Raw genomic sequence first — 22,347 nt, 5'->3', positions numbered from 1 at the left:
TATCTGGTTTGTGGTGTCTTCCTTCCCCAACTGTCCAGCTGGGTGGTGCAGGTGTTGACAGACAACACTACCTCCACTGGAGGCCTGGAACAAGAAAGGCTTTCTCCTGTTGTGGTCAGGAGACCTGATGTACACCTTCCCGCCAATTCTGCTTATCAGAAAAGTCCTCTCAAAAATCAAGACACACAAGGCACAGGTCTTCATGATCACCCCAGCATGGCTTCACCAGCATTGGCTTAGCATGTTCGTGGAGCTGGCCGTACCAGCGCTATGGCCACTTCCTAGCTGCCTGGACCTACTCTTGCAGGATCACGGTCGACTCCTGCACCCGAACCATGCCTCTCTCCACGTCACAGCTTGGATGCTGCGTGGCTGAATCCAGAGGAACAAGCTTGCTCTAGTCAGGTACAGCAGGTTCTCTTGGAGAGCAGAAAGCCAGAGCAACTTAGCTGTCAGAGTGGAAGTGTTTCTCCTGCTGGGCGTCTGAGAGGAATTATCTGATTGACCTAGTCATCTCTGCAGTCCATCCTGGATTACCTGCTTCACTTAAAGCACCAAGATCTCGTCACTTCTTCAGTCCAAGTGCATCTGGCCATATCGGCCTTCTATCCTCACATCCAGTGTAGATCGGTGTTCACGCATGAGATGTTGATTAGGTTCCTGAAAGGCCTTGGAAGACTTTTTCTGCTGATTTGGGACCAGGTTCCTCAATGGGACCTCAACGTGGTCCTCTCCAGGCTCATGGGTCCACCCTTTGAGACTGAGACTTCTTGTTCCCTTTCCCACTTGTTGTTGTGGAAGGTTTCATTCCTTGTAGCTATTACCTCAGCAAGACGTGTCTCCGAGTTTAAAGCCCTCACTTTGGAGCCCCCATACACAGTATTCTACAAGGACAAGGTCTAGCTGCAGCCCCTTCCGGCCTTCCTGCCAAAGGTGGTGTCGCACTTCCATGTCAACCAGGATATCTTCCTCCCGGTGTTCTGTCCAAGGCCTCACATGACCAATGAGGAGTGGCGGCTGCACACTGTAGATGTCAGGCGCGTCCTGGCTTTCTACCTGGAGAGCACCAAGCCCTTTCGCAGATCGACCTGCCTCTTTATTGCAACAGCTGACAGGATGAAGGGCCTTCTGGTGTCCTCTCAGAGGATTTCGAATTGGATCACCACCTGCATCCACACTTATGAGTTGGCACAGGCTGTGCCTCCACTGATTAGAGAAGGCTCACTCGACTAGGGCTCAGGTATCTTTGACAGCCCTCCTGGTTCGTGTTCCTATCCAGGACATCTGCAGGGTCATGACTTGGTCTTCAGTACACACGTTCACAACACATTATGCCATCACCCAGCAAGCCAGAGATGATACTGTATTTGGCAAAGCTATGTTGCAATGGACACATCCATGAACTACCATCTGCCTCCGATGAGACTGCTTGTGAGTCACCTACAATGGAATGGACACGAGCAAGCACTCGAAGAAAAGATGGTTACCTTTAAGTGTTGGTCTTCGAGATGTGTTGCTCATGTCTATTCCATGACCCACCCTCCTTCCTCTCTATTGGAGTTCTGGCAAGAAGGAACTGAGGGAGGGTGAAGCCAGTGGCACCCCTTATACCAGCACGTACATGTGCCACTCTAGAGGGTGCCAGAGCTAGTCCCCTATGGATACCACGGAGGGGAAAACTTCCGGCATCGGTGCATGTGGCGAGCACACACACCTACAACGGAATGAACATCAACACATCTCGAACAACAGTTACGAAAGGTAACCGTCTTTTTCAACTTCTGTTTAGTCCTGTTGTCTGTGACAAGTCTGAAGTGCTGAGAGTTTGCTGTATTATATTCTTATTCACCAATAGATTTATTAATTTTCAACATCAAGAACATATTCTGCCCTCATTTATATCTGTGCAACCCAATACAAAGACAGTGGGGTTGCATATGTGCAACTGAGAGAGTAGAATTTGACCTGGAGAATCTTTATTATTCCTGGCAACTATGTGTGAACCAGAAAGAAGACAGCCTGAGTTCCGAGATTCCAGACTGAGTTCACAAGGGTGGCAGTTTATAAATGAAACAAAGTGGTGGCTTTTTAACCGAGCAGTTAACTGAGACAATACACACCAAAACCCCTGTTCTTTTAACAGTTACTTTACTCGGAAAATTGCTTTTAAAGACAATAAATTTCATTTTTTATGCAGCCAAAGATATTCCCCCATTGCATAACTGCCCCAATAAGGAGCACATTCAAAATCAACACCCTGCCCCACCAGGTTATCGCAGGTAAAAGCCTAAACTTGACCCATTCTTTGAGGGTTAAATTTAGCTTATATTGGATCAAAAAGAGGAAGTAAATTCCAGAGTTAAGAGCCACGTAATAGGAATGTCATGGCACTTGCCCCTAAACATTTAAATATAAGAACTATCCACTCAGACTCCTCAGCCGATAACTTCTTCCCTGGCCAAAGGGAGAAACGTAGTTTTATGACAATTAAGCGCAGTTTCGTATGTGGACTGCTAAAATTGACAGTTTTGAGCTACAGAACTGCACTGGAGTTGTGAAGATTTCTAAATGGTGTATTATAGAGAGGCAGTAGGTCTTGTTTGTCTGGCCTAAATTAAATGGATTCAAATGTTTAAAGTTGAACCATTTTAATATTCTAGTTGATAACAAGGGCAATATGCGATACACGTTGCTTTGAGCACTATTAGCATGTAGTTTCTTATGTTTAAAAGAATTCTGTTACTATCTGCCTTTATTATTGTCACACTATTTTTAATAATATGTGGATGTGATGTGTGTGTTTGTATTACCGCAGCACCTAGGAATCCTAGTCTTGGAGCAGGAGGACCTCATCATGCTAGGCAGCAAAAGTATGCTAACAATTTGTGAATGCTGCCTTTGGAAATTAAATAGTATAAAAAGAATTAAACTGGGTTACAGTGCCCTGTAAATGAAGAGATTATCATTTTCAGATTTAAACAGGACCTGATTCTGGCTAACCTCCAAGAAGACTGAGTTGATCCAGTAACCAGTCAGATTTCTAAATGGAGTGAGAAGAACATATCAGCTTTGGTGGTAGTTTTGGAATTGGATTTGACAGTCTGTGGAAAAGAGTCACTTTGAGATTTGAAACCCCTTCCCTGCAGACTCCTGTGTTTTAGAGCATAGAGGAATTAATTAACAAAAGACACTTGATGCATGTAGTAGGAACTTCTACTCTGAAGCACATTAGGAATCCTGCTCTGAGACACCTATAGGTCATAGAACAGGGGCTCTCTCCATGTTCCTCCTAAATTGTTTCTCTCCTACCCTTCTCTGGAGCTTGTCAATTTCAGTTCCAGGCTCCAAGTGTTCTGAAGCAAACTGGAGCTAAATTCTTGAGTATCAAGCCACCTTGAATCCTGTGATGCATTAGTGCAAAGTTCTGTAGCACGCACTTTTTAGGGGTCCAGTTTAGGAATTCTGTGGAAATATAACTGAACTGTCTGAATTTTATGCATGTAGAATATGAACCACAGCCTACACATCCAGCAGTTTGATCTATATATACACACAAACATTTTAAAAAATTAAATTTTGAAAAGTAATTTGTAAAATGATCAGTGCACCCATTCTCCTGTTCTTCCTTTATCATGGCTTTGTGGCTCAAATCCAAAGAAAAATCGAGGCAGAAAGGTGAAGAGAAGATCATTAGAAAAAATGCCAACAGTGCATTTGTTTGCAGTGTTTTAGATTTGTTGGTCCCAGGATATGAACGAGACATGATGGGTCCAGCTTCTCTTGGTGGAAGGGACAAGCTTACGAGCTTCACAGAGCTCTTTGTCAAGTCTAAAGAAGGTAACCAAAGTGTCCAGGCTAAATACAAGATGGGACAGATCAAGCACAATGTTGTAGGAGACCATTTTAAAAAGAAGTGGACCGTTAACATCCTTGCAGTCATAGGACAGTGGAGGGTTAGTAGGCAGCAGGATGTGTTGCAAATTGTTGTAATGGGCCATAAAACCTGCACAACTCCTTTTACCAGCTGGAGTCATGATTTTCCCACTCTTAGACTTGGTCTCAGGCTGCAGTACCCTGTGTACTAACAATGCTTTCCCTGATCCTACTGAACTCGGTACCTGCAATTCTCCTTTGGGAGCTATAAGCAGTGGTAGGTAAGGCATATTGGGTTTACATTTTAAATTTCAAACTATAAATAAAGGTATAAAAACTAGATGAGATTTGGGAATTTAAACTGATGAGTGTACTTAAATGTGCATTATAAAATATTTAAAACATGCTGTTAGGTCCAAAAGGTCAAACTTTTGTATCAGAGGTGTATATGTAGCACTTTCTTCTTTACTTGCCTCCCTACTCCTTGCTGTAAGCAGACTATATACTAAAATGTTCAAGAATCCTCTTCTGCAAGTGCCTCAACAGGATTTTTGTGTGATTTATGTCTTTTTATTTTTTAATCAACAAAAGGGTCTGAGGGCAATTAATATTGCATATTTATGTACTTATAAGGCTGCATGCCACCCCTGGAGGCCTGGAACAAGAAAGGCTCTTGGCTTAGGTTATTTCACCCCACTCCAGGATCACATGGGGCTGGAATTCCTTCCAGAGGCATAGTCTGAGCTTGGGAGGGGAAATGAGAGACTTTGCTCATAGAGAGGCAGCAGCATGACTTGAACTCTCTCAAGATTGATCTACATACAAACTTGCACTGTAGTAATTAAACCTGTTCTAGCTGATATCTTCTGAGGGGAGGAGAGGGGTTTCAGGGAAAGTCTCTGAGGATGCGCTTAGGTGGGAATAAGTGTCCTGTTCTGATTTTGCGTGCACTGAATTTTTACATATGTAAGCAAAATAGAACACATTTTAAAATAAGATGTAAATTACAGCTGAGTTAGTTACTGCAGTGCAAGTTTGTGTGTGGAGAAATCTTCAGTTCCTGAAACTCTACCAAGGATGAATTACCCATGTTTTCTTGGGACAGATTTTCCTCTTGAGAGGAAGGAGCATGATGACTCTACTAAGAAGACTGCTTTTTCCTACCAACAATATCCTACAATCTGGTGCAGAGGTTGGGAAAGGAACTTAATGTATTTACTATGGAAAAGAATTAATAAAGGAAAAGTGAAAATGAAATGTAACAAAGGGATATAGTGTATAAAGAAATGGAAGATGAGCAAGTATTTTAGGTACAACTATGTGTGTGGTCGGGGGGAATTGTAACAGAGGCTAAATTCTATAAAAATCACTGTTTCTACTGTTGAATCACAAGTTGCACATAAATTTAAATAATTGTACAATCTCTTATAGTACCATTGTCTTCTGTCTTTCTCCTCTGGTTTATCACCTGTTACTTCATGTCTACTTGGATAGTGTTAGCACAGTTCTTGGTGTGGTGGGATCCTGAGGTCTTTGAGAGCTACCCAAATAAATCTAAAAGTTATATAAGAAATTTTAGTGGTGCTAACTCACAATTTTGGGGGGGAGTGATGTGATTTTGGTTCTGACTTTTGCCTGTGTAGTGAATTTGAGCCTGCAAATTGGCTGTCTGCTCCACTTGCCTGCCTCTTGGGGCAGAATAACTAATCGGAGCTGCTGCAGACAGAGATGTCTCTCTCCCTACCCCTCCAACTCCATAGCATCCCAAAGCCATTCTCATAGGAGGAGAGAGTGGAGGTGGCTCTGTACCCTCCCCTTCTGTGAGCCGTGGGGACAGGATGGTTCCTCTGCCCCAGCCTACAATGCAACATCTGGCCTGGGGCGGGGCGGGGGAGGGGAGCGAAGACCCTGTGGAGTGTCTTCTCCCTCTCCCGCTCCCACTCCCCAAAGTCTGGAAGCCATGGCAGTTTGGGATGAGGAACCTCAGGAGAAGCAGAGGTGAGGCTGTATGAGTGAGTTCAGAACTGAGAGCAGCTTAGTGGACTGAGCTGACGGGGTGGGAGCTGGATGGGGGATGAATTAACTACTGGGCTCGGGACAGGCATATGTGCAGGTGAGAACTCTTTCAACAGGGCCAAAGTCACGTTCCTTTTTCTCTTTCACCCACAATGGACAGGAAGAATTAAAAAATCAAAAGACAGACCAAAAAAGCACAATATATAGTCTTTAAAAGAAAATAAAACCTCATGTTTCTGGAGGTCTGCCTAATGGTTTTTGATCTCCGGAGGTTGGCAATAGTGGGAAATATATAATGGAAAATAAAGGCTTTTTTTTCCTTCAATCTTTTCGTTTTGGATTATTATAGTGAGCAGAGGATTCACAATTTGAGGGGTTTTGTTCATGAGAGATGCTAGAAAAAATAAGAGAAATTTGAAGGTAACTTATTTCTTCCAGCTCCATATTCAACAGTATTCAAAGTTCTGCAGGCCAGAATTTTCCCTTCACTTGCATTTGTGCAGTCCCACAGTACTTCTTCCTCAGTAACATCTTAAATGGCTTATTCACGTGTATCAGAGGACAGAATTTGGCCCTGTGATAGGAATTAAATTATTCCTCTAGCGGGAGTCTAGATGTAATCCTGCTCCCTTTTCCATGTCTGTCTGCCGTCCTAATAATAGCAAAAGGCAGTAAATGGTTATTTTAGTCAGTAAAGTTAGCATGAGTCTCAGAATACACAGCAAACTTTTTCAGTAAGATGGTGTCATTTTTACATAGTCGTAAATGGTCACCTTAGGCAAATCAATCAGGCTCTGATTTTGAAACTGATATATCTGAGTGGAAAAGAGGCCATTTTGGTTCTTAACACTAGGTCCCCTTCTTTGAAAATTGTGGCTTTAACCTCTCTGCCTTTTTCCTCTATAAAATGGGGAATTGTGAGATTTAATTCACTGTGTGGTTCTAGGGTACTGCAGTGATTGAATACCACAGAAATTCCTGTACATAAAATTTGTATTTATATACTCAGTTCATGAGAGTAGAGTAGGTTGCATATTGAGATGCAGCACCATTATATGGTAAACCTCCAAACAGAAGTGACTTCAAAACTTTAACCTTTCTAGATTTTAAATTACTGCCTTTCCATTCCTTGCAGCTCTCGCTATCTTTTGTAGTGATGGTACTCTTATTCTTTCAGTGTGAGTGAAATTCTCCCCACTGTGGAGTTGTCTGCACAAGACTCTCTGCACTGCATAGTCAGTTAATGCATGATGTAAGTGGTGTGTAGAATTTTTATCTATAAAATATATTTATCTACTATAAGCACTCTGTTTAAAACAAGTATTTGTATTTAAGAACATAAGAATGGCCTTAGTGGGTCAGACCAGTGGTCCATCTAGCCCAGCATCCTGTCTTCTGACAGTGGCCAGTGCCAGATGCTTCAGAGGGAGTGAACAGAAGAGGGCAATTATCAAATGATCCATCCTGTCCTCCAGTCCCAGCTTCTGCCAGTCAGAGGTTTAGGGATACCCAGAGCAAGCAGTTGTGTTACTGACCATCATGGCTATCTTCCATTTGATTGAGAGTGGTGTAGAATAAGAAGGCAACAGCTTATTCTGTGCTCTTCAAGGAGCAGATAGAATTTGCTTTCCCCATGCCAACTTCTAGTAAGAAGCACACACAAGAGCAATGAGCTAGCAAAGGCAGCCAAAGGCTTCTGGAGCAAGTGTAATCTATTTTCCCTGGTAAAAACTGGGCTCTCTTTGGGTACATGCTTTTATCATTTCTATATGAAATAAAAAATACTCCCTTAGCCTGCTTGTATTGCATATCTTAGTAAGATGTAACATGAGGAACAGCTGGACTGTCTCTCTCAGTAGCCAATATAAAAGATAAAACGTTTGAACATAGCCTCACTGGCACACATGCATGTGCTTTGTGCATGTGATATAACAGATGTGGATATGACAGAAAAGCGAAACTTAATATTTTAAAATATTTCCCAGAATGTGTTCAAAATAAACTTAAAATAAAATGGCATGTTTTTGTTAGTGTACAGATAGCTAGAATTCAGAACAAATGCATTTTCTTGTGCAGTTCACAAGATGCATTGGAAATGCTTTACTTTTTGCATAGTAGACATGGAATACTTGCTCTGCAGCTGTCTGATCTTTTACCTGGTAATTTTTTACCCTTATGTGCAGGTGCAGCTGGGACAGGCAGATATAAAATGTCCAATCACAGAGTGCAGTGAATACCTGGATGAAACAACTGTCCTCTACAACCTGCCACATGATGACATCATCAAGTATAAATACTTCCTGGAACTCAGCCGTATTGACTCCAGCACCAAGCCATGCCCTCAATGCAAACACTTTACCACTTTCAGGAGGAGAGGTCACATTCCAACTCCTACGAAATTGGAGAACAAATACAAAGTGAGCATGCTCACCAAACCTATGGATTAGATGACACAGCTGTAAGCAGCAAAAGTAGGACAGCATGTGGTGGGCATTAAATGGGCTTTCCTCCATTACTGGAGCCTAATGTAAGCTGTGATTTAGAATATGAATCTATAGTATGATACATCTGAATAACTGGTCAAGTCGTGTAACAGTTCGGTCGTCTATTTGAACTTTTCGTGTTGTTTATTTCTTGTGGTAGGAGGACAGTTTTGGCCATTAAATTTTCATGGTACCTTGAAAGGTGACTGATCCCTTCACTTTCCACTGCACTAACTGAACGCCAGTTTGGACAGAAAAGAGGTGGGGGCTCTAAGATTGACTTTCATAATTAACCAGAGCTTTTAGCCACACAACTCTTCTCACAATTAACAAAGTATAAAGCCCTATGTGTTGGGGAAGCACTTTTCCTGAGGGCTACTATGTTGCTCTGTGATCAGTTGCTTATAGGTGCAACTTTTTATTTTTATAATGGATAAGTGTTTTAAAATTCCCAAAAGGCAATCTGATTATCAGTTGCTTAGAATTCTCCATTACCCTATTGAGGAGGGTATGATACCGGAGTGTCAAGGAAGGTAGAGGTGAAAAAGATGTATCAAATATTTATCTGTCTTCCTGTCATGCCAGAACATATACAACTTTTAGATAATGTTTCTGAGAGAGAATATACTGGTTATTAAGATGATGATGGTACGTATGCTCATAGCCAAAAAAGCAAAGTACAATCCACTATGCCTACAGTTTGACTAAAACTCGCATGCATAATGCAAAAATGACTAGTAATAGGTAACTACTGTCAAGTCACATTATTTAGTCACTTGCTCTCAGAATGTTAAGTAACTTTGAGAAAATCTAGTACAAGTGTACATGTATGATAATTAAGTTTTAAACGTGTTTACAACTGAGCATTAAATATTTTTGAGGAGAAGAAAAATTCGTATCTGAGAAATAGTGTTAGTTTAGTCTTTAACACTGCTCCCCTCCCTTTTAAATTTTTTTTACTTAATTTAAATCTTGTTGCTTCAGATTTTTTTTGTTATTTTGAGGAAGGAACATGTAGAGTGGCAGTTATATTACATATTTTCCACAACTATTTTACTCATTTCCTCTTTCTTCACTCTCCCTTTCCATGACTTTTTTATGGTAAAATAATAAAGATGACAGCACTTGTTTATATAGTTGAGCCACGTTTTTATTAGTTTATTTTATTGGAGCCTACTTACCACTATTTACATATTATTGGTAACCTCTGAATAAGTTGCAAAGATGTGTAGCATGTTCTGTGCCTTGAGTCACCACCATCTGATAGAAAGCCCTCTATGGTGGCAAATGGCAGAGTTATTTCAAAGGGTGACATGATTCTGGGCATGACGCTCAAGATGTCATTCTTTGTCTTCTGTGTATTTTATCAGTTAATTTAGGAAACATTTGTTAGTAAATGGAAGAAAACTACCAGCTCGTGATTAAGAATACTGTAACTTGCCTATCACAGTCACTGTTTTTGCTTTTTGCTTTAATGATAGTATTGTTACAAATTTTTCAGTCTGTGGAATATGCTGGTATCTCATTGGGTTTCAGGTCACTCAGAGTGTGTTCTACACTGCGGCCAGGAGTGGACAGGCTCATGCTAACAGGGCACTAGCTATAGTGATAAATATATCAGCATGGACATTGTGGCTCAGGCTAGAGCTTGAGCTCTCAAGGCTACGGGGTCAGGTGGTCTTTACAGCCTGAGCTGCAATGTCCATACTGCTATTTTTAGTATGATAGCTCGAGCTCCATTAGCATGGGTCTGTCCACCTGGCCTGGGAAACTCACTCCCAGCTGCAGTATAGACACACGCTCAAGGGCAGCTGAATTCACAATGACAGCTTCCTGGGCTGTGACCAAGCTGTGCTTACCAGCTTAGTTTGGAGTAGTGTAAAGGTATTTGTCATCTTTACACCTCCCTCTGAAAATCCTCAGGCACTCCAGCCATCAGGCCTCTTCAGAGCACAAATTAGAGCAGCCTAACAGTTGTATTTTATGCTATCTGTCCATATGCCCAAGGGACGATTCAGCTGCTGAAACCAGGAGCGGAGCCGTGGGGAACCCCAGCACTCTCCTTCCCCCCCAGGCCAGAGGCCGGGAACAGAACTGCAGGGCAGAAGCCCCAAGTCCCAGTGCTCCCCCACTCAATCTAAAGCCCTGAGCCCTGGTGCTCCTGAGGGTCAGAAGCCATGACCCCCCACTGCCCAGAGCCCTGACACCACTCCCTCCCTGTCCCCCGCTGCAGCCCCAAGGCAAGGCACTCCCCCTTCCCCCATGGTTGAAGTCCATAATGTCTTGTTCAGAGTTACGGACAACTTCCATTCCCAAGGTGTCCGTAACTCTGAGGTTCTACTGTAACTTTATGATAAGTGTTCTGTCCCTTTTTTGTAGACTTGGTCTAAGATCCATTTGATAAGTCTGGACTTGCCAGATTGTGTTCCCTCAGAGTGACTGAAGATAATGCCTGTCCACTTGTCCTTGTGGAACTGAGCTCATTTGAGGCTGTCCTACATTTGTGTAATTTGTTAAAAAGCAGTAATCTTTCTGTGACAGTCTTCCAGATGGAAATACTTGAAAATGGCAGCCTTTGGACAGCTTGCTCACATGAGCTATTCAGGTCACCTGCTTTTGTTTCTACTAGTTGCACTTGAGAGAAATGGCTGGTTGCAGATCTTGCCATCTGCCTCAGTGCATATCAGAGTAGCTGCTTTGTTTGCAGTTAATGTGATCACTGCTCATCAGATTTTCTGGAATTATTTATCTCTATCACCAATAAAACGTGTGACATAGAGCTCTCCAGTCACTGCGGCTGTGCCCGCAAAGATTACCCTTCTGGGCTGCTGTTACTGTGCTGAATGCCTCTTTTCCCTGCTCCTCACTCCATCTATAAACTATACCAGAGGAAATTCTTCCTATTCACCATTGAATAAGTAACAGGAAATATACTGCCTTCAGAAGAGCCAGCTTACATGTGTGAGGCTTACAGAACATCAGCAGTGGGACTGAAGTCTATAAATACTCTATCAGTAGTGCATTTTTATTCTGAATAGTAATTTGGGGGAGGGGGGATTTTTGTATCTCTTAGAAACCAAGAATACACTTTTATTAGATAGGAAAAAAAAAAAGCATACTCAAAATAATTAATACAGTTTGAAAACATTACAAATTATTCACATACCTTCTAAAACCTAAATTCAGACTAATCTCAGCATTGTTTATTTTCTTTGCTGCAGATGAGTCTTCTACAAACTAAAGCCTAAAGATCAATTTTGATTGTATTCTAGCAATGATTACTAGAGGCATCAATCGAGATCAGGGCCCCATTGTAGTAAGCACTCTATGAACATAGAGTTAAGGAACAGTCCCTGCCCTGAACTTTAGAATTTAATTCAGGGGTTTCAAACTCATTTTGTGGTGTGGGTCTAATTACCCAGTCAGTCAGTGGGCTGGGAGTAAAAAGGATTAACTGATTTTTCTCAGAATCAATAGGGTTCTGGCCGCTGGTGCCTAGAATGTGTTTCCTTTAAATTTTGGAATTGATTGGTTTGGGGTTTACAAGTTACTGCATTACAGATAGATTGAGAAACACTCTGCTGCAATTGGCCAAGCTTGGAAGGCCTTATAACTATTACAGCTGCTGAAGGTTTTCAGTTTTTAGAAGCGATAACTATGGCTACATGTTCATTGTGAAGTGGAGATCACAAACGCAGCACAATGTGTCATTATCTACTGTAGAATACCAGCTCAGCATAGGTTACTGTAACTTCTTCTATTAGCAGTGATGAGTGAAAGTTTTTAAGGACTTTAAAACAAGTTTGGAGGACGCTGTCTAGGTTGGTAGACCAGTAATTAAAGCTGCGAGCTCTGTATGTTGACCTCTAGGGACGTATGCAAACCTATATCAGTCTTCTGAGAAGGTAGGATACTGAAAATAATAAGCATCCTACTCTGCAAGCACTTTGCACAGCTGAAAATTTCCATATCTTTAAAAAGCAGTCTGGTGACAGGAATGCTTCTGACAGGCAGAGTAATAGGACGTATGCATGCTTGTTTAAAAACCAGGCACCACGAGACTGACTCCAACAAGAAACCCAGCAGAGGCTTCAATATTTTTAATTCTGTAGAATTTTATCCGGGGAGCGTTTGTAGTGGGAAGAGATGAGCCCAGCTGGAAGGGGAAGGATTAATGTAATCTTTAAATGCAACTTTCAACATAGGGGAGATACAGGGGTCAATTTTGTTGTCCTTTTTAAAAATAGGACATATTTGTATCCCTGCATATCTATGTTCACGACCTGGATATTCTATGAAGTTGTAACTCTGGAGAATGTATTTCACAAGCTTTCAAATAAATATGATAGGGTTTCACCTAACTCTTAAAATTTTGTAATATTTTAGGGCAGGAAGTGCTCTTTAAGTGGGTTATTTTATGTCTGTCAAAGATGAATCCTGAAATGACAGGGTTGGAAGTGACTGTTTGGAGCAGCTTCTGTACTTGCAGAAACAGTCTTATATGGTATTACTTTCTCAATAGGGATATTTAATGTTGTTTTTAAAGGGGTCTTGTTTAGAGCTCCATGAAATTTTTCAGACAGATAGTTTATTTGCTGAAAAATGTGATTTTTTTGGTATTCTGTTCTTCTTTGAGTGCTTGCTCATGTCAGTTCTATGATAGGTGTCTGTGTACCGTGTGCACAGTTACTGGAGACTTTTCCCTCTGTGGGGCTAGCCTATGCGCACCTAACATGAAATGGACATGAGCAACACATCTTGAAGAAAAACAGTTACGGAAGGTTAGTAACCGGATTTTTTTTTAAAAAATATTTTCTAAACAAAATGTTTTGTGTTTTTGTTTAGAAACTTAGCTAGGTTTATTTTACAAAATAAAACACAAGTTCCAGGTTGGAAAGTCCACCATTCGCTGAACCAAAACCCCCCTAATTTTACATTCAGCTCTAATCTTATCACTATGGCATTACTACCTCCATTATGCATTACATTATCATCATCATCATCAAAAGTGCCTAAGTGACAGAAGAGCCAAAGATCCATTGACTTTCAGTGAGACCGAGGGCTGGTCTACAATGAAAACTGAAGTCAGCATAGTTACATCTATGAGGGATGTGAAAAATCCACACCCCTGTGAGACGTAGCTATGCCAACCTAACCATCATTGTAGAGAGCCCTAGGATGATAATAGCTAGTGCAATGGAAGTCAACCTCTCCGGGAGGTCACTTATCTACAGTGATGGTAGAACCCCTCCCATTTCTGTAGTGAGTCTACACTGAAGCATCAGAACAGTTCAGCTGCAGCTGTGTCACTGTAGTGTTTTAAGTGTAGCGATACCATAACTAAGTGCCAAAGTCTCTTTGAAAAATGGGACTTAAGATCCTTTGTCATGTAAGTACTTTAGAAATTTTACCTAGGGCAGGAGGTTAAAGAAACAAAAATTTAGTTACTTATAGCACATCAAATTCCTAGCAGATTTTTTTTAAATATACTTTTTACTTTTTGTATTTATCGTGGACATTGAAAATCAGTCAGTTTGACTTTCATGTTCTGATGCACTGTCACAATCCACAATATTTGGATTACAAATGCTGCAGAGAAGTAGTTAAATGCAAACAAGCTTTCATTTATTCCTAAATAGTGATGAAAACATTCCTATTAATATATTAACTCTTTTTCACAACTTTTGTGCTGCTTCCTTGAAGACTACAATAGTCCTTTAATTACATTATCACCTACTTCTTGTCAAATGCAATATATTTTGTTTTCACAATGTTGTATGTGTATATGCAGCATCTCGTAATACTGTGTAGCACTACTGAGGTCAAAGACTGGAAAATTACTAAGTAAATGACATTTACACAACCTACTACAGAAAGCAAAATTTAAGTTATTTCGTATTGTGGTATCATATAGGCCATCTAACTTGACAGCAAAGTTAACTGTCTCATCCTTTGAATTGCACATAAGGAAGGCTGTACTTGTTAGAATATGTAATACATGGCAGCCTAAAATATTAAAATTCATAGTTTACAGAGGAGAACCTGCATCAGAATTCTGACATTGATTCTCTACCTCCTTGCTTTGCGGTTGTCAGGTGCACCTGTCCAAAGTGGATGAAAAAACCATTAAATGAGAGCAGTAGGAAGACAGAGTAAGCGCTTCAGGGCTTTTTGGGGGAGTTGGTCTACACACTCATTTAGAGTGGTTGTGTTACCCCATTACACTGTTGAATACATTTAAATCTGATTGAATTAGTTGAACTTGCCTCTGGAAATTTATAGGGGCAAGATAAACCTATTGTCAAACACCAAGTTGCAATAGTTTAGTTAAATTGATTTAGAATCATAGCTCTCATTAAATGGGTGCAACTTTGTGCAGACCAGACCTTTGTGTTTGTACAGGGGCTAGCACAATAGGTCTGGGGCCTCTAGGTACTACCTCAGTACAAAAACTATTTGCTCTGTGCAGATGTAAATTACTACACGAGGTACAGAGCAGTGAAAATGAGGTCTTGTAAATCATTAAAGATGTGAATGCACCATTGTGCAAATCAGAATAGTGAAGGAAAAATACTAAATGTTACACATCTAATTAAAAGCATTTAAATTTTATTAAAGTTTGTAGAAAAAGCTGTGGTATTACCTGAAAACACATTGTCTGTCAAATAATGAAGGTTTGTACCAAACTGCTTATTCACAAAAGGGCAGAGTGAAGAATTGTACATTCAATACTAACTTTAGCCCCAATCTTGACAAAACACTTAGCATTTGAATAATTCCATTGAATTCAATGGGATTGGTCGTGTGCTTAAAGTTAAGCCCCTGTTCAAGGACTGGAGTACTTGTGGCACCTTAGAGACTAACAAATATGTTTTGGGGCCTTTGACATCTTCTGATCTTGAGTGAGTAATTGTGAAGCTTTAACGTTTCTTAATATAGTTTCTTACATATAGAATTATAAAATAAATTGGTTCTTTCTTATACTTTTTTAAAGATTATCAGTCTTTTAGGTTTGTTTGACCTTAACTATCATACAAAATTGAGATCTTAATTAAAATTAATTATAAAGGTGTTTATAACGGTGGTGGTGATTTTTCCACAGACATTCAGTGCCCAGCTTGCAAATTTGTCTGGTATTTTCTTGTTTCACTTTTGTTTATGCAGATCCAGTGTCCAACTTGCCAATTTGTCTGGTGTTTTAAATGCCACTCCCCCTGGCATGAAGGTGTTAACTGTAAAGAATACAAAAAGGGAGACAAGCTGTTGCGTCACTGGGCCAGTGAAATTGAACATGGGCAAAGGAATGCCCAGAAATGTCCAAAATGCAAGGTAAGCTATCCTCTGTTAGGGCACAACATAAGCTTTCAGAATTGTATTTGAATAATCTAAATAATTATCCAAACTGAGGCTTCTGTTTGTTTAATGTTACTTCAGCAAATATATAATGGATGCATATTAAGATGGTGCTGGGCTCCAGCTGCATAAATAAGATTGAGCTTTGAATTTAACAAAAAGGTTGAGTCTCTAATTTATGTGTAGAGAGTGTATTTTCTGCAAAATTATATTGTTTTATTCTCCGAGTTGAGAATAAAATTTCTGGGAATTTAAAAGTAAATATGAAGTAAAAATTATTCTTAGAATAGATCTTTTAAGAAATTTAATACCTTTCTACATATTTCCCTTGTAATTAAAACTCTCTCTTTTGTGGTTGAAGTTTTTTTAGGATTAATGGTCACTTTTTCATAATCCTTTTTCAGTCTTTGATGAAGAAAAAGCTTTCAGTTAAGAAGAATGTTCTACTTAAGCAAATTTCCCTCTGTTCAGAAGGGATCGAGGCCACAGGTTGTTCTTAGCAAAGATGACTGCTGCTTTCATTCACCTGATTTTTGTATTGCTCTTCTCCTACTTCCAGTAGCATAGGATGCATGACCTTTCCTTAGGGAAGGGTGGTTTTACTCCTATTTATAGACAATGGAAAGTGGGGGTTATTTTGAAAGAGGACATCCTACCAAAGGGCAACCCTTGATTATTTGTAGAAAGTAGGCAGTTCTTTGAATTTCTCCAAAGATTTTATGCACTAGTCTCTGTCATCATAACTTTCAGTTAAGAAAAATAACAGTAATAATTACCACTTATCCTAAATATTTCCGTTTTAAAAAAAACATACCCATGACACCAGATCTGCTCACCAGGCAGTCTAAGATGGGGAAACCTTGTGCATGGGGAAGTGTACAGGAAGGAGGGGGGAAATCTGGTGCGGGGATGTACAGGTATGTTGGGGACAGGAGGAAGGGGGATACTGATAAGGCAAAGGTGAGAAGTGCACTCAGGGATTTGACAGGGCGGGAGGAAGGGTAAAATTATAACATACACTCCAGTCGCAATGCAAAGCAACTGTAAACCCAGTTCAACTACCCAATATAGTGGTGCCTTTTTGTGGTGGTCTAGGGTGGGATAAAGTAGATACAGCATACTGTATAGCAGGGGTTGGCAACCTTTCAGAAGTGGTGTGCCAAGTCTTCATTTATTCACTGTATTTTAAGGTTTTGCATGCCGGTAAAACATTTTAACATTTTTAGAAGGTCTCTTTCTATAAGTCTATAACATATAACTAAACTGTTATTATATGTAAAGTAAATAAGGTTTTAAAAATGTTTAAGAAGTTTCATTTAAAATTAAATTAAAATGCAGAGCCCCTACACCGGTGGCCAGGACCTGGGCAGTGTGAGTGCCTCTGAAAATCAGCTCACGTGCCATATTCGGCACCCATGCCATAGGTTGCCTACCCCTGCTGTATAGTCTGGCCACAAAAGTGTGAAATACAAAATAATTAAAGTTGATACCTCCATATTTTCAAATGATTAGAAAAATATTATGGTAACATTTTCATTATTTCTTGTTTACTGTTCATGTATGAAATTTAATAATTAAGAAAAGGCAATTCAGAAAGTGCACTTCCTTAAAGTAAAATGCATCATGTGGATATTGTAACTGTCCCTAAACTCTTGGTTTATAAAGCTTGAAATTCAGCATTTAACCTTACTTTAACATAGGGTGACCAGATGTCAAAACTGAAATATTGGGACACAGGAGAGGGGCAAAAAAAATAAAAGCCGCCGGAGCGTCTACCCCTACCTCAGCTGGTGCAATCTCGTGGGTGGTCCCGGAGTGAGGGCAGCAGGCCCCAGCCCCCATGTCCCACTCGGTTCCTGCAGGGGAACGAATGGAGCTGCCACTGCCTCTGCCCCAGGGCTGCCCGCGGGATTGCACCACCTGGGCAGCCAGCTCAGACGCGACTGGCCAGGGGCTGGGCGCAGCGTGCGTGCGTGCTGGGTCCCCTCAGCAGGCCTGGGCTTGGGGGGTTCCCGCCCCAGGTGCCAGAGCCGTAGCTGCCGAGTGCCACATGCTTGGCCAGCGGCTGCTTCCTCCTGCCGTGGCAGTAGGAGCCGCAGCAGTGGCTGCTCCTGAGTCCTGCTGCCCAAGTGGGGAGAACAGCTGCAGCCTGGCCCTGTGGGCCGCCTCTCTGCTCCTCCTCCAGGTACCGCTCTGCCAGAGTCCTGCCTGCACTCAAGGCCAGGCTGTACTCTCACTCACCCCGGCCCCGTGCTCCCCTGCATCTCTCGGGCCTCCCTCCAGTGCTTGGGGAAGAGGTGGGGATTTGGGGAGGGATCCAATGGGGGAAGGACGGGGCAGAGTTGGGGAAGGGGGGCGTGAGCCCTTCCAGGTTTCGCCTGTGCACAGGAACCTTTGCTTGTTTGTCCAGTGTCCCGACCTAACGTCGATCGGGACGTGGGACAAACAAGCAAATATCAGGACTGTTTTGATAAAATTGGGATGTCTCGTTATCCTACTTTAACATGTTGGGGTTTCTTTTAAAGTAATGGAAAATGCATAGATAAGGCGTTCTAACAACCTTAACTCTGCCCTGTAGCGATACCAAGCAATAACATGGTGATTAAAATGAAGGCATTTCAGTGTTCAGGGCCCCAGATTAGATTAATTTTATGTTTAAAGGTACAAACGTTTTGTCTATTTTCTTACATGGTGTCACTACAAACACAGTTAAGGTGGTTTGGATCCCCCAGCTGAGTATCTCCAAATCATGTTTGGATTTATTTTAAAGTTAATCTTACCTCTGAATTCCCTGGGCGTATAGTGCTTAGTTTAGGGATAATTACAGCATCTCTAATGTGTGTTGCTCTGAATGACTAATGTTGTTTCAACTGTAACTCCACCTTGACATTTTTGTTGTGGAATTGATAATAATCAGAAATGTGTTTAAAGTAACTGAAAACTGAGCTTTATTTACCAGCCTTCCTAAATCTGTATGAGACCCCAGATTTTTGCCAGTAGTGCTAGTTTGGCCTCCTTAAGGTTTTTAAAATCTCTTCTCACATTGATTTTGGTAAAGTTTTTCCAAAATCTCTTTGTGATATCGACATCACCATCTATTAGTGTCATATTATGCAATGATCATCAACTTTAAAGTAAATCTTCCAATTCAACAAAGCACATTTTTGGCAAGTATTCAGATCTTTGGCTAGAAAACTGCACAGTACTTAAATAAGAGGAGGATGTTTATCAATATACACTCTGGTTTGTTCTGATTATGGGAAAGGAAATGCCCATGATGTCATTTTTCAGTGGATGGGTTCATTTGTAGTAGGGAAAGGCAATTCCACTTCTCATAACTTGTGCTGCTTTCTCTTTGATTTTCATGGTATCTTTTATCTGTAGTAAAGGGAGCCATTAACAAAAGTTAAAGCATGTGAACTTGTTAAATTCTCTGTTTTTCTTAAATCCAAGTATGTGATATGATAGTCTCTCAGAGCTGGTCAAAACTTTTGAAATATTTTACTTTTTTTGGAAATTTTTCAAACGCTTGCAAACTGCTTGTTTTTGACCAGCTATAAGTCTCTGCTTATTGATATCTTTCAATATATCTAGGTAATTATGTGGCCAACATCACCATAATATCTGAGCAACTGGACATAAAACCCAAGATTTTTTTAGAAATATAGAAGCCTAAAGTTAGTTGCCTAAATCTATACTAGGCATCTAAATAAAGAACCTTATTTTCAAGTGTGCTGAGCACCCAGCGTCTCTCATTGACTTTCATAGGAAGTGTTGGATGCTCAGAACTTCTGAAAATCAGGCCACTTATCTAGGAGCCTAAAGTAAAGGCTCCTGTTTATGGAAAAACTTTGTCAAAGAGTTCAGGATCCATGTTTAGGAAATAATAATCTTGCACTCCTCAGTCTACTGAATTTGGTGAGTTGGGCTATGAAACAAAAGGCCTGGTCCATGCTAAAAAGTTAGGTCGACCCAACTACATCACTTGGGTGTGAAAAATCCACCCCTACCCCTGAGGTAACGTAGTTAAGCCTACCTAACCCCCAACGCAGACAGTGCTAGGTCAACGGAAGAGTTATTCCATTGTCCTAGTTACCACTTCTCAGGGAGGTGGATTATCTGTGCCAACAGGAGAACCCCTCTTGTCGTCATAAGTAGTGTCTAAACTGAAGTGTAGCTGTACTGCTGTAGCATTTGAAATGCAGACAAGCCCAATGTGTGGAAAATTACCTTTGTTAATAAAAGCCCTTCTGCAGTTCAATGACATTTTTTAGAAATTTGGTATTTTTGGGCGTTGTAATCTGTGTATGAGGAAGTGTGACTGTTTATACATTTTTTTTTCCACTGTGCCAGAGGATAGATGTGGCAGCTCTTCAAAGCTGAATGTTTTGTGTTCTGATTTGAAAGTGAATTCTTGAGGCTGTACTGTCTTTCATGTCGATCACTCTTGTTAATTCATTTTGATAGTGACTTTCTCCTCTAACTACATAATATTAAACCAAAGTGGCATTAGTATCTGAGAGGGAATTCTGGTTGCTCAGCGTTCATCTTTGGAGGAGAAGAGAGTTATCTAAGCTTACGCAGTCTGACCAGTTTGTATCAAAATATTATTTGTTTAAGCAAGATCAAGTCTGTGCAGCTGGCAAGTAATAACAAAATAACTGCTTAGAAGGATTGCAAGGTTGCTGTGTTTCTGCTTTTTCTCAACAGTTGTAGCACAAAGTACACCACCATCTGGTGTTACCACCTTTCATTTGTAGGTCTCAAAGCACACAAAGATCTCAGGAAAGGTGAGCTGCACCACGAAATAGCAGTTGTAACTTTTTACAACATTTTTGTGTATATGAAGTAGTGGGATGTCTTGAAGCAGATTGAGATCCTATTTGCAAATTAGAAAAAAGAATCTGCATCTGATGTATGCTTCCATATGATCTATCCTAAGTTGTTCTAGGTCCAGTGCATTCTCACTTGGGGTACTGCATTAAAACAGCTTTCTTGAATACTCTTAAGCAGCAGCATTTGTAGTGTGATAAGGTCAAAATCAGCCATTAAACCAGGATACTACAAAAAGTAGTGAAGCTTAAATATTAAAAGAAGCAGAGTATTACTGTTTGTTTTAAGCAAACGATTTAAAGTATTATCTGTTAAACTGAGAACATATGATTTATTTTTAAGTACAGCTATACTTTTCTGTACTTCCATTGGATCTTTTTTGAATGGCTGTGTTTTGCGTCTTCATGTTTTCCACCAACTCCCTTTCCCAGCAAAAAAAAATCCAAATGCTGTGTGTGTCCCCCCACACACACACAAAAAAGGCCACACTTTTTTTTTTTTTTGATCACTTACTAGATTGTTTTTTGTTTTTTATATGGAAGGACAATGAACATGTTAATGCTGACTGAATATTCTATTAGGACCAAAGAAGCAGTGCAAAATGATTTGTATACTGTTGTGATGGAACGCAAACTTTATTTTCATATTCCAAGAAGCTGAAGACAGATCTGAATCCCAGTCTAAGGATAAACTGAGGCTTCAGGAACTGATGATGCAGGAAAGGAACTTCACTTTCAGAAATGGATCCTTCCTGAACAAATCCTCAAGAACTTCTGTTACCTAGGAGAATGTTAGAGGAGCATGTGAAAGAGGATGCAGCATTACTTGTATTGCATACAAGTAACTTCAGTACAAATATGACAGTACCCTGCAATATCTAAGACAAAACTAATGGAATTAAGTTAAACTTTGTTGAAATGTGGTTGGTTGTTTTTAGGAACTCATATTAAACATACAAATGTGCTATTGTGGAGTTTTATGTATGAGCGTCAAAGGACTTTTGGGGACAATATGTGTGAAATGTATCTCCTAGGAAATACTTGGGGTTCGAATCCATCCTTTTGAAGCTGTGCCTTGAGCAGAAAACCATTGTCTGGCTGATTATCTATTCACGGTCTCTTCAAAGGCCCAAACTGGATAAATGAGTGACTAAGTGTCATGTGAGGGTTCTTGTGGGTTTTTGGTCTGCTCACCTGCCAGAGTCCATGTTTGGTTGATCTCTGGTAAATTTATTAGCATGTGTGTAGTTTTTATTGTTTTTTAATGTTTTCTCTGTAATGCTTTTACTTGAAGAACAAAATGTGCTTGCTTAGAAAAAGCTGTGTGGTAACTTATAACTGTGGCAATTAGATTGTGTGTCATCTTTGAAGAGAAGACAAAGGAAGTCTGCTTAGCCAGCTTATCTTTTACTGGAGATATCACAGCATTGGCTGGAGCCTGGAAAGACCCTAATTAGAAAGATGTGAGACTCCACCCACAAGAGGCAACTGCTGGGGAACTAGACAGCTAGAGTGGGTGCCCTGGATGGACCAGAGGGGGAAATACAGATGTAGTTGTCCTGAACTGCGACAGCTTCTAAGAGATGATCTTTTAAATGAATCCTACCTAGTATAGCTTTGCAAATAGTTATACATGTAAAAGTTCTTTTTTTATATACCTTAGGAAGTGTCTAAAAAATTGCTCTTTACCAAAGAGACTGAGCCATCTTTCTTCAAAACTAAATTTAGTTTACACTCTCTTTCTCCATATTTGATCTGTTGAGAACGAGAGGGAACCAGGTCTGTTGTGA

At 40.5% G+C, this 22,347-nt stretch overlaps 1 protein-coding gene across 1 annotated transcript in view; it reads left to right on the top strand.

The window, feature by feature from the left end:
- The window catches only part of RNF217 (ring finger protein 217), an 80,662-nt gene that overhangs the window by 21,189 nt on the left and 37,126 nt on the right, over positions 1 to 22,347 (top strand). Inside the window, exons 2-3 of the mRNA XM_050949756.1 lie at positions 8,073 to 8,306; positions 15,537 to 15,701. Of these exons, the coding sequence (XP_050805713.1) occupies positions 8,073 to 8,306; positions 15,537 to 15,701 (399 nt within the window). The remainder of the gene's footprint in view (positions 1 to 8,072; positions 8,307 to 15,536; positions 15,702 to 22,347) is intronic.

Source organism: Gopherus flavomarginatus, chromosome 4 (genome assembly GCF_025201925.1).
Source record: "Gopherus flavomarginatus isolate rGopFla2 chromosome 4, rGopFla2.mat.asm, whole genome shotgun sequence".
In the NCBI taxonomy this organism is placed as follows: Eukaryota; Metazoa; Chordata; order Testudines; family Testudinidae; genus Gopherus; species Gopherus flavomarginatus.
Note: the sequence above shows the minus strand (reverse complement) of the source record. Positions and strands in the feature narration are given on the sequence as shown.